The sequence below is a fragment of the Alligator mississippiensis genome, chromosome 6 (assembly GCF_030867095.1).
Source record: "Alligator mississippiensis isolate rAllMis1 chromosome 6, rAllMis1, whole genome shotgun sequence".
NCBI classification, from domain to species: Eukaryota; Metazoa; Chordata; order Crocodylia; family Alligatoridae; genus Alligator; species Alligator mississippiensis.
The window spans coordinates 59,680,121-59,692,951 of record NC_081829.1 but is presented as its reverse complement, the minus strand read 5'-3'; the positions used below and the strand labels follow the sequence as shown (position 1 = coordinate 59,692,951).

The window sequence follows — 12,831 nt, the reverse complement described above, 5'->3', positions numbered from 1 at the left end:
AGACCATCATCTTGTTAACTGTGTGGGTACTTCTATAGCTTTAATCTTCAGTGTGTGAACTTATGCATATTAAAAAAACTGTACTTTTTTTTAAAAAAGGGAAGGTTATACCAAGATCCAGCAAGGACTTTATCTGATGCTATCACTGATGGACTTGCAATCAGCCTAGTTGTAGCCCAGGTATATACTCCCTTTCTCCAGTTGAAGGGAACTGTTAGCTGGCAGGTGTGCTGTGGGGGAACTACAGACCGCTCAGTTTCATGGATATAACATATGTACAATATATATAAGATATATATGACAATATGATATCTAAACAAATAGCATAAACAATACCTTCTGGGTAAATGCCATAAAACCTTATACCAGTGCTCCAGATATAGGTAAGTCACAGGTAAGTATCTGACCTGAAACAGATAAACCCCAAAATAAACATAGATAGCTAACAGATAAACTATGGATAAGTATGGGTGAACAATAAATAAGCCATAAATAAATACAAATAAACAACAGGTGAAATAATAGCAACAGGGGGTTGCCCTAGGACTCTACTCATCTACTAATTTACAAACATGAGAGTTCACAAAATATAAGGCACAACATCATATCACTTATGGCGCAAGATCCTCAAAGATAAACTTAATCCCAAGGGGAAGCCCCAGTGTCCTCGGGCTTTTTCCCCAGCTCTTCAAGGAAGCTGATAACTTTAGGGGGACCCTCCCAGTGGGACCTCCACTTTCAGGAGCCCTTAACTAATCAGGGGGAACTCCCCCTCCCCTGTGGGAATTCTTTTTCCTTGCAACTCACTGCTCCCAGGCCTGGAGAGTGGCCCTCGTCCTCTGCACCAAACTGCTCTCTCGCCTGCAATGGGCTTCGTGGGGGTCACTGTCCCCTGGAACAGGGCTCCTCTATGCAGGGCTTCTGGGGCCTCTGGCTCAGCCCTGTCTGCTGGCTCAGTAGCCCGAGCACTGTCTGGCTCCCTGGACTCAACCTTTTGCTATGGGTTGGAGGCCTGGGCTGCCTCGTGCAGCACCAGGCTCGGTCCGCTCCCGGACCCTCCGTGCAGTGCCTCCTGCACCAAGCTCCCAGCCTTGTTCTGGTGGTTGGGGACCTGAGCCACCCAAGTGCTCCAAAGGTCCTACTCCGTGCACCAGCCTGTGCACCATGTCTCTGGCTGCGCGCCAGAAGCTGCAGACCTGAGCCGCCTCATATAGCTCCCAGGGTCTGGACACTGTGCGCCGCGCTGCATGCTGAAAGCCTAGCTACTGGAGCCATCTGCCATTCTCCACTGATGGAAGTCTTCAGGGGTGCTTCCGGGCTACTGCTTTGCCCTGTGAAGCAGCTCTCCTCGGCTCTTCTAAGCCCTGCTCTTCTCTCTTCTCTGTCTCAGACATGTTCTCCTCATGCTGGACACACAGCTCCTTTTATACTCTCCAGGGCTCCGCCCCAAAGTCTTCCAGACCTGAGTGTTGCAGTCTTCAATCAGGTCTGGAATGGGGGGGAAAACTCCTCTCCTCCTCCCCTCAGGAAAGGGGCATGACTTCACTCCTCTTGCTGCCTCCTGATTGGTAGATGGGCTCCACCAATCAAAACAGCAAGATTTCAAGCCTGGGATTCAACCCAAGCTCCAAAAGGCAAGCCTGCTACACAGTGTTTGAAACATTTGTTTCATGGTCTGTAGTCATTAGCTTATTAATTAAAAAATGAGAATATAGTTCCAGTTTGCACAATATGTTAAAGTGGTTATGAACAGCAAAATTATGATGGTGTGGAAACAGTTTGACCAAAACATGTTCTTTCAGTTTCTGTTGAGATCAGAAATATAATGAGTATTGTAAACCATTAGCACCCTTATTTGAGAAGAAATTTGTTGGACTTGACTTGAGAGAACAGAGAATTTCAATAGAATTTAGTTAATTTTTCTGGCGATTGTTGATGGCACTTCTGTAACAAGCGCATGCTCCACTTACCAGGTTGCACCTGAGCTGGGCAGCACTGTAGCAACCGTAAGTGCACCTCCAATTGGCCCAGAGTCCTAGGGCAGTGGGCCAAAAATGAGCCAGAGACTGGCATGGGGAATGGCATCTGGGACACTGGAAGTGCGTCTGGCTGTTCTCACCCATGTTAGGGCACCCAGAGAAGAGCTGGACGCTCTCCCCACTGCAGGGGAGTTCCAAGGGGTGCCAGATGTGTTCCCCATAGGGGTTAGGCAACTGGGTACCCGCCAGGTGGCAGCTGAAGAACCAGATGCATCTCTTCCAGCTGGGATCCATGGAGAAGCTGGGAGTACTGTTCTACCACAGCTTTCAGGAGCACCTGAAAGATGCCGCTGGAAGGCCTCCTAGCAGGCAGATCCAGGCCATGCCCTGCACACATTGCACTAGGGGCTGGCACTTGCCCAGGAGCACATGCCAGAGGACCCTAGCCCAGTGGGACCAGGGATAGGATCCAGGGGGAACCCACAACGGGGATCTAGGGAAAGCCCCTGAAGAAGCATTCAGATTGCACGAGCCCACTGGGAGCTCACCAGTAGGCAGAAGGGTGGGGAGTGTTGGCTTCACATGGGCATGGTATTGGCCACGCTGAGGTGAAGCCAGACCTGGCCCAGTGCCAGAATGGGAGGGGCCTGCCTGGAGAAGGCACATTGCCAAGAGGCACAAGGGGTCTGATAGTGGGACAAGAGGGGCGTGCAAGGCCTGAAGCAGCTCACAACTTGGAAAGGGGAAGAAGCTCAGGGCAGCGAGGCACCAGTGCCCTGCCTGGATGCCAGGTCCAAGCCATTTGAGTTCACCTTATCTGTTTGGTTTTCCTTTTTTTTGCAAAACTGTAAGCAGTGGTTGGACCCACGTGGATTCAAGCCTCAATGTCTCCCTGCAAGGAAGATCAGGCAGCAACACCTATACCATACCAACAAGAGTGGTGACAACACATGAGCAGAAAGGGGTGGGATGTAGGGGAGGAGGAGTGAAGATACACCACCACGTTCACATCTGGCCCACAGAGAACCACTGTATCACCTCCAGGCAAATACAGGTTCACTTACTGGAACATTAAGTCATGGCAGGAGAGTGTGATGTGGCCCCCAGGGCATAGGGCACGTTTGTGGCATTTGGGCAGTGGTGACAGGTGTGATCCTGTCACAGGTTCATAGGGTAGAAAATAGAAAGAACATTGGATATGAATGGGTAAGGGACTTAGCTGGAGAAAATTTTTCATTAGGCATTGATCAATTGCATTTTTTCCTCTTGATTGTGGAATTGGCAGTTTGTAGCTGTGCTTATGGATTCATGTCCAGTGTGGTTTAGAAACCTAAATATGTATTCAGTCAGTGGGAACAAGATCTTAGGGCTTTCAAGGAGCTAGAGTAACAGCTTCTTTCATATTTGAGGATCTTTTTGAGTCCTGCTGTTGTTTGAAGAACACTTAACAAGAAATCACCACGCAACATGTTGAAAGTGGTCATAAGCATATATTTTCCCAGTACACAGAAGCATAATCTTACGTGTATCATATTTTGCCAGGTTTCATCACATGATTCAGATTTCCCAAAAATCTGCACAGAAGCAGATTTCCCAAAAAGCCATCTAGAAGTGGCTACTACAGTACTCAAATAGATGGTTCATTTGCTGCAAAATATTATTAGGAGTATTTATGAGCTAAAGAAAACTGAAAGTGGGTGTTGTTGTGCAGCATGCATATAACAAGGTCATAATCCATAAAAGTGTATGAGGTAATGAGCAAATAAACATTTACAGGAACAAATAAAATGGATAACTCAGTGCGTTGATCAAATGTTTTCTACATGTATACAGGAGCGAGTGGGAAAAAGGGAGTCTGAAGTGTCAGCTTGCTGACTTTCTTCTCATACCCACTATGGAGAATAAATTAAATGGACAAAAATACAGATCAATGGATTTTATTGTTAGCCAGCCATTTTTATGAGCAGAGTAAAAGTGAAGCAGCTTTGTCCATTATATTCTGAGTTATAAACAAAAACATAGGAAGAGATTGTTTGAGTTGCTTCTGTGCACCTTTTATATTTATTATTCTTAAGTACTATTACAACTGTCATGAAAAGGCTTCAGTGTGGCCATAACTATTGAAAAACTGAATAAAGAATATACCCCAAGGGATAAAACAATATTCAGTCTTTCCTTTCCTTTTTCATGTACTAGTGACAAAGTATTTAGCAGAATTTGCAGATTTGTTGGAGGGCACATTTCTATCAGAGTGATGTCCCTTAGCCTTTTTTTCAGCCAAGGAATACCCACAAGGCAGTGGGGGCTAGGGTTCTGAGATGCCCTAAATTTCCCTTACTCTGGAGGTTGCAACACTGGTATTTTATAGCAGCTACCTTGCCACAAGTAGCTCCACCATGTTGCCACCAATCCCTCCAGTTGAATGCATTTTATGCCCATACCCAAGACCATGAGTTGAAGAATTCTCTTGGAAAATGCCCTATTGTTATTAGTTCCTTTCATTTTTAATTAAGGGACTGTTGGCTCGGGCATCCCTGCAGAAGTGTGTGATCACATAAGGTTGACTAGAAGCTCTCTGGAGGTCCCTTCCAGCCCTGCTTCTCTATGACTGCACGAGCAGGCGACCCGTCCTTTACGAGACCCTTGGGGCAAGGCTGGTGTCGCCCAACACCCAGCAGCGCTCCAGGCCAGTAACCCGGAGCCGAAGCGCGGCCAGGCCCGGCACCGCACGCCGCTCCCAGCCGGGTGCAGCCGCCTTGTGCCCGCGGGCCTCTCCCAGATGACGTCACACCTGCCCCAGGGGCGCGGTGGAGCAGCAGGATTTAAAGGGCCAGGCCGATCCCAACCGTCCCCACTCCGCCGCTATCCCGGCATGCCCCTGTTTCAGGAAGGGTGGGGCAGTAGCGGCGGCGGGGGCGTGGTCTGCCTGTCAGCCGAGCCTGTCGTCTCGGTAGCCAGTGGAGGAGGCGGCGCGCCTGGGCCTGGGGGCGGCAGCCTGGGACGCAGGTGAGAGCGGGGCTGTCCGGGCCGGGCGGTGTGGTGCGCGGGGCGCGGTGGTGCTGCCCCCGGGGAGCCTCGGGCCGCGGGGGTTTAAAAGTCCCCAAATAGGTCGGACTTCCCTCGCCCCCCGCTGCTTCCCCGCGGCGCGGGGGTAGAGCAGCCACCGACGCAGCTGCGTAGCGAGGGCCGGCCGGGGGAGCCCATCGCCGTTGCTGCCCCTGCTGGGGCTGAGCCCGGCCCGCGCAGCCCTGCTCGGGCGGCTCTGAAGCCGCCGCAGCGCCGGGACAGCGGGAAGGCAGCGCGGGGCGGCGGGGTCTTACCTGCTTTGGGGACTCTTAAAAGCCGCGCAGCCCAGTGTGTGCCCTGGTGACGTTGGTGCAGACCCAGCATCCCTCCCTGCAGGCTCTGCAGCAAGCTGCTCTTGCTTTTTCTTTTTTCTAAGTTTTCCTACCCCTGATACCTCAAAGGGGGATCCCAGGCGCCATAGGAGAATGATACTGTGTGTGGGATAACCATCATGTTTGGCCCCTGCGGCTGCTAATCACTTTGCAGTCATAAATAATACATTCTAAACTACAGGTCGGGCTTTCTGTGTCTTCTCTTAATTACATGATAGTGTTGGAAGTTCAGATTAACCGTACTGTGATTATGTCTGTGGCTTGATTCAGTTTAGTGGGATGGATTTCTGAATGGCAGAGGAGAGCTGTAGGGGAGCAGAGCGGGGGTGACACTGACACTTTGGAGTGTGTCAGATTTCAGGCCTAGCTGTAGATTAACGGGGGTGAGATGTGACCCCTCGTCTAGAAAATGTTCATCACTGGACAGTTACTTGGTGAACTACACCAGCATGGCATTGCAACAGGAATATTATTCACAGAAGTCATAAAGGAAGCAAATTAACTAGTTTGGAGACAGTCAAGGTTGCAAGTGAGCAGGGGCTATCTGATTATTCAGTAGCTGTGTAAAATGAGCTGGTGGTGGCATTGGGGATTGTAAACCGTGTCATCGCTAACTTTGCCAGAAGGAGGATTCACTGAACCTGGAGTTGCCCTACTGAAACAGTGCAAGGGAAGAGGATATGAAAACAAATGGATGGCAGAGGTTAATCATGTTGCTTAATGCCCTTTAAGGCCCTCCAAATACTTTATTGATAAGCACGATATTAGCAGCATAGATAAGCTGGAGAGAGAAACTTGGCTTGTTACCGTTTGGGCCATACTATTATTAGGAATTACTTGAATCCAAGACAACATTTTTCTTCCTCATTCAACATGTGGGTGGTGGGGAAGCCTCTCATTTTGGATTTAAGTACAAAGTGGGGGTGGGCGAAGGAGCAGGTGGCTGTGGTGACAGTGACTCAGGCCCTAACTTTGGCTTGGAGACACAGCAACCCCTGACTTGCACTCTGCAAGCCCCTCACAGCCTCTGCCCTACTCTTTCCTCCCCCTTTCCCACCCCACTTCCCCTGCCAGCTTATTGTCAAGCACAGGTCTCGCCCCATTCTGCCCTGGGGCACAAAGTCAGGGTAGCTTCATTTCTAGCCCCACCACACCACAGCAGGATTGGGGCTGGAGCCATGTCTGAATGCAAATGATGGAGGGGAGGGAGGCAGAGTGGGCAGGGCACTGGCAGCAGGGTGTGGATGCACTGTGAGGAGGACAGGTGACAGGGACAGATGATGGGGGCAAGGGTCAGGCTGCCTTTTCCCCCCTTGCAACAGTAAATTTTCCATGTATAGAATCTAATTATTGGGGTCATCATAGATTTGGGTAAACACAGTAACTTCTCAGTACATGACTCCTCACTTGCATGACCCTTCTTGACTAAAGTTAGCATGTGCATAAGGGGCTATAATTGTATCTTTATAAAACTTTGCTCTTGGTGTTATAAAAACTTCATCACTTCAAAACAGAATTGCTTCAGAGTAAACAATGAAAAGTTATTTGTACTTTCAGTACATCGACAAAACTAATTCTTTTTTTAATATGCACAATCCAAATAAAAAAAAAAATAGAAACCTAAAGTTAGTTTCCAATGGGTATGCGTTAAAGTGATGTAGCTGTGATGGTCCAGGAACTATGGGAGAGGCAAGGATTTCTTAGGGTTATATATATATATTATATTTTTTTTTTATTGGATCAACTGCATATTTGGGACTAGTTTTCAAGAACGTCTTGTAGCTGAAGGCTTGTCTAACTCTATCCCATCTAGGTAGTTGGTCCAATTCTAATATTATAAAAGCCTTAGTCTGTCTGTCTGTCTGTCTGTCTGTCTGTCTGTCTGTCCATGACGCATTATTTGCACTAGCTAATTGGCCGTTAGGAATGACAGATGGAGGGAGACAGACGGAGCGTCACCACCTACCAGTCCATGCTGCCGTTGTCTCCCAGGAGTGGGGTGGGGGAAGTTTGCCCTGCTGTCCCCTCTGTCCCCCTTGGCCAGCACCCCGTGTCGCCGCTGCCTGCAGGGAGCAGGGCTGGAGTGGGGACAAGGCCAGCAGTTCTGGCCTCGCCTCCTTTTTCCCCCCCCCCCCTTGCCCTTGCCATCGCCTGCAGGGAGCAGGGCCAGGGATGCCACCTTCAGGGAGCAGGGCTGGCCTTGCTGCTGCCCCTCCCTCAGCCCTGCTCCCTGCAGGTGATGGCAGCATGCTGAGGAGGATGGAGGGGACAGTGGGGCAAGCTTCTCCCTCTCCCCCCCCCCCCCCCTTGTTCCTGGGAGATGGAGCGCCGCCACCTACCACCCTGCACCTCCACCATTTCCACCCGCCCCCCCTGTCATTCTTGATGGCCAACTGGCTAGTAAAAGATATCACCCTAAGAAATCCTGTCTTTCCAATAGGTGGAATTATTGTAAATATGTCAAGTGACATATGGCAGTTCCCACTGACTTCAATTTGCTGATCCTAGTTGAAACCATTCACTGTCCTTGACTCAAACTTTTTAATACCCCAAAATGCAGTTTTGCAAATGTAGCTGGGGCTGTTTGCTTGTTAAAATCAAGATGCAAGTGTATCTCAGTTAAGCTGTTGGAGATATGCTGAAAGAGTCCAGGATATGTGAACATTATCAATATGATACTTCTAAGTAAAATTAAGTCAAATCTGAGTTTCTACATTGATTAGGAAACTAAAATTATATACTTTGGTAATATACATACTTCAGTAATTGAGGACTATAGAATGGAAAAAGGTAAATAATAGATTTAATAAAAATATCATGTATGACATTTAAAAAATTACTTTAATCATGGTTGTTATCCACTTTGGTCTAAGTGGACAAGTAAAATGTTTTATATTTTTACAGACTGACAGCCCTCCAAACTTTTTCTGCATAGTTGGTGCACGAGAAAGATTAAAATGCTGCTCAGAATTTCTTATGTGAATTGCATCTGCAAGACCACTTTTTTTTTTCTGTGAATAATCTGTAAAGTAAGCCAATATAATAATGAATATTCACAGCACAGAGTAAATCTGCTGAATAAGAAATTGCTATTCTTATTTAACTGCAGTTCAATGTAGTATTGTAAAGCCTTGTAGAACTAATGTCTAACGCAAAGTTTCTCAACCTTGTTAGATTGAAGGCATCCCTTGTTAGACTCAAGGCACCCCTTGAAAAATGCTAGCTCTTAGTTTTTACACACTTTCACTTCTCTCTTTTTAACTAGGGGAATTTATAGAGCAGTTCATCTGTTGCAAAGAACTCTTCAAGTTCACAACAGGAGAGGAATGTTTTTAACACGATGGATTTCTATTTAAATCTCTGGGCACCTATACACATGCCCAACATCTGCTCTGACACGTTCTAATTGGAACATGTTGGAGCAGACTCTATTAATCAAGGCTGCAGCAGCCTTGGTATTGCTTGTATTCAGCATCCCCATGCTTCAAAATGGCATCAGGAATACTTTAACTAAAACTTCAACAAGCTTTAGTTAAAGTGCCCCCACTGCTGTATTGAATTGTAGGGAGGCTGAGTATGTGAGATGCTACAGGCCCTTTAATTAGAGTGGCTCCTGAAAGCCCTGGAATATGTGTACAGACACCCATTCTAGGTTTATCTTAACTGTGTTAGCACTACTAGGTGTGTAAACCTTGTATGGCATCCTGTGGCACCCTTGGAAGGATCTTAAGACACCCTGGCTGAGAATCACTGGTCTACATGATTGGCTACACCAACAGAGCCGTAAGGTAGTTGAGACTTCTAGGTACGACAGCAATATAAGCGATTGATAATAGTGAAGTGGCTGAGCTTTGAGCAGTGGAAAACAAATTTGTATATTTCTGTTGGATTGTACAGTGCACCCAGAAAACAGCAGCTGATAGGTGCCTCAGTGACTGCCTTAAGTTGATGTTGATTTATTTCACTTTTCTCCATAAAATTTTGAAACTACTACTATGTAATGTGTAAGATTTTCTTTTTTTTTCAGAACAGTAATCTTTATTAAGATGTTACACACACCCCCACTAGCACTTAAACTTGGCTGCTAGTAAAGGAACAGGTAAATTTGAAGACTATTTTTTGTGGGTGGGGAGGTGGGGGTAGGAAATGAATCAAGTCTTTCAGGCAGGCTTAAACATCTGTGCAGTCATTTGATTTGCATTGTGAAATGGATATTCCAGAACAATCAATTGGTTAAATCTGAGCCAGTCAAACAAGAATGTTTCTCTATTTTCTAAGGCCTTTCTCACTTTAATCCTTCCATCAGTGGCATATGCCAGCAGTTGTGCATTTTATCAACTTCTTGTTTGCAAGAATCTATTTGTTGGGTGGTAGTTTGACCTGAGCTAACCATAGATGTGGGGGTTTTGTTCTCAACGTTGTGTTTTGTATACATGTACATGAAAGCTCTATAAATATTTATGGAAAAATAAGCACTTTTGTTCTTGGACTGAAATGGGATATGGCCTTTAAAAGCATCCTATTATATAAAGTCTGTATTTAGTTACCTGTATTAAAGCTTTCTGAGTCTAAATTGTAGTTCAGTCTTCTTGTCAGGATTACTGACATTCACTGCCCACACCATGGAATAGCGAGCTAATTCCGCTTTTGGAAAGCCAGGATTGTTGTCTTGTTTTCCCTGTTTCAAAACTACTTTTACAAAGACTCGTTCATTAAACCGTTTTTATACCACAGCATGTCCAATTACAGTTGGATTGCCTTAACTTGGGAATGCTCTTTATTAAATTCATTAATTTGATACATTGGTAGGCGTGGGGTCTTTCTCTTCACCATAATCCTTTATATGTCTTATAAAGAATCATTTCACCCATCTCTGACACACAGAATATGTTAGCACTTCTGAACAATCTTTAAAAGGGGTGATTAAGAAAACACTTCTCCAGCCGACTACAGTAGACGTTAAAATCTCTTCGCATTCTTGTTGTCAACTTCACTTTTCTCATTCAGACCAGTTCAATAACAAAAAACTATCAGGAAACTAAAGTAGATCAGATTTCAGAAACAGCATGCTGCATTTAAATAAACATTAGATTTTTCTTCCTTTTTAAGATTGAATGAAGAGGTTATTTGAAGCAAAAGCTCTTGAACATATAGAGCAACTTATTAAGCCGTACACATGTAAAATGTTGTGGATTTCTTCTCCTTTCCACTCAGATGGAATTTATGGTCCTGACACGATAGAATACACTTGGAAATTACTATCTCCATCAAAAGCTAATGTATCCAGCAGTTCAAAGAAGGCCAGTCTACTGAAACAACAAAATACACTAAAGCTAAAGGATAGTGGCAAAGATGCTTCAGAGGACAAGAGCTAATAATAAGCCCCACTCCTCTTGATTCTTTTATTGCAGAGACGTCAAACTCAAATCAATCGAGGTGCTGCATTCCCATATTTTTAGGTGCCCATGGGCTGCTCCCTGATTCTTGTGCTGGCAACCCCAGTGGCAATGCAGGCATAATTCCTGTCACTGTTGCTACAGCTTCTCAGTACTGCAGCCAGCAGTCTCAGCGGCACCATGGGCAGAAGGTCTGCCACCGTGGCCAGGTACCCCATTTGACTGCAATGGCAGGGTTTCCCACTGCAGCAACCAGTGAGGCTAAGCAGCCTCAGTAGCATTTCAGGTGGAAGCTCTGCCACTGAGGCTAGAGCTGGGTCTCTGGCCTTGGGGGCAGGGCTTTCAGGGGCACTGGCTGTTGTCATGGGAAGTTTTGCTAACTTGGCAAGAGCCAGGGTAAACGTGCCTGAGCTGGATGACCCGGCTTTGCAGGCCAGACAGCTCAGGGGCTGCATGTTTGACTCCCCTGTCTTCTAGTTATGCTGCTACAGAAACTTGACTTGAGGAGACAGACCTGGTTACAGAATGGCTAGGCATCGAGGACAGAATACACAAGTGTCCTGCCCAGTGACAGGGGGAAGCAACTGCCTTATCAGTAGACTTGACAATAAGTAGGAAAAATTAACAAGCTAGAACTTGTAGAGTTTTCTCTGGGTAGTTCCTGGTCTTTAATATTCAGTCTGGTTTCTAAAATGCTATTCACTGCATGAATAAAAATTTACTCTCTATCATACAGCAGTAGTTTGCTGTACTCTTCAGTTCTCTTAAAAATGTGTACCTTCACTTTTTCACATAACAGTTGGTTAGACAAGCTTTAGTTATATCCACAGGTTAAAGCTGAAGGGTGATGAGAGCTAAAACGTTTGCCATGTAACGGAAATTAAATATTTCCTGTGGCCCTAAACTCTACTTTTTATGCATAGGTTACTCCCCTTCTACAGGTCAAATGATTAAATAGTGACTGAAACAAATCCAGTATGCACTCCTCAGTGCTGTATGTTCTCATATTATGCCCATTGTTGTATTACTGGAACCTGCTAAGCTACTACAGTAAGTGATGATGTCTGTCACGTGTTGTTTGTTCTCTGATCCTCTTCCTTTCTAATTTTAATACATAGAATCACCTTTCATATTAGACAATCAAGTCCAAGAATTATGTCTTGCACTAAAGCAGATGTGATGAGTTCTGTGGTAATCAGCCCCCTATGCCATGTGCAGCATGTACTGGCCCAACTTGGCGTCTGTGGTGCAGGTGGCACCCTGGCTGGAACCAGCACCTTGAACGCTGCATGCAGCTGAGGGGGGCCAGCACAGAATGTGTTGCATGCTGTTCCCTGCTGGACTAGGTAGGCCCCCAGTGCTGGCTTTGGGGCTGGTCTGGATCGGGCTGTGCTGGATACAGTGTGCAGGTCTTGTTTACTTGGCCGTTACATGCCGCACACACACTATGCTAGCTTTATGCATTGCCTACAGTGCAAGCCCAAGAACAAGGCTGGCATGTGCTGCAGGTGGAGTGTGGGGCTGGACCAGCTGCCTGTGGTGGTTGCATCACAGGGAACTGGAGTGGGGCATAAGCTGCATCCCACTGGACTGGCCCCGTTTGCTGGCTCCTGGATGACATGATCTGGACCCGCCCCAGACCCGGCACACAGGTTGGTCTGGCAGGGTGCAGCATGCAGTGTGTGCCCGTGTTATCCCCCTGGGCCATGTGCAGTACCCACAACACCAGTTTCAGCCTGTGCACTAGATTGGCTTTGTGTACTGCGTGCAGGGTTAGTCTGAGACCCATGGGCTGGATCATATATCTCCACAAACGCGATGCGGACTGTATGTTTGACACCCATGGCACAAAGGATACCACCTAGGCCCAGGCAGGTCTATTTCAGAAGCTGTGCTAAATTCTATATACTCAGTGACATCAGGAGAAACATTGCTAATGGGCGTTATGTTATGCTGTTAATAATTAAGGATGAATTGTTCTTATGAAAGATTAATAAACATTTTTAAAGTAATCCTTCAGAAGGAAATTAGTTTTCCAAATTGAGCAGTTGTGTATGA

General features: G+C 46.4%; 1 protein-coding gene across 3 annotated transcripts in view; it reads left to right on the top strand.

Moving 5' to 3' along the window:
• Window positions 1-4,836: 4,836 nt before the first annotated feature.
• MICU1 (mitochondrial calcium uptake 1) overlaps window positions 4,837-12,831 on the top strand; it is a 239,657-nt gene continuing 231,662 nt past the window's right edge. For all 3 annotated transcript variants that reach the window (XR_002089378.2, XM_006265068.3, XM_019484315.1), the window contains exon 1: window positions 4,837-4,985. Coding sequence is in view for 2 of the 3 variants with exons in the window: in XM_006265068.3 (XP_006265130.2) it covers window positions 4,852-4,985 (134 nt within the window). In the remaining variant the exon portion in view is untranslated. The remainder of the gene's footprint in view (window positions 4,986-12,831) is intronic.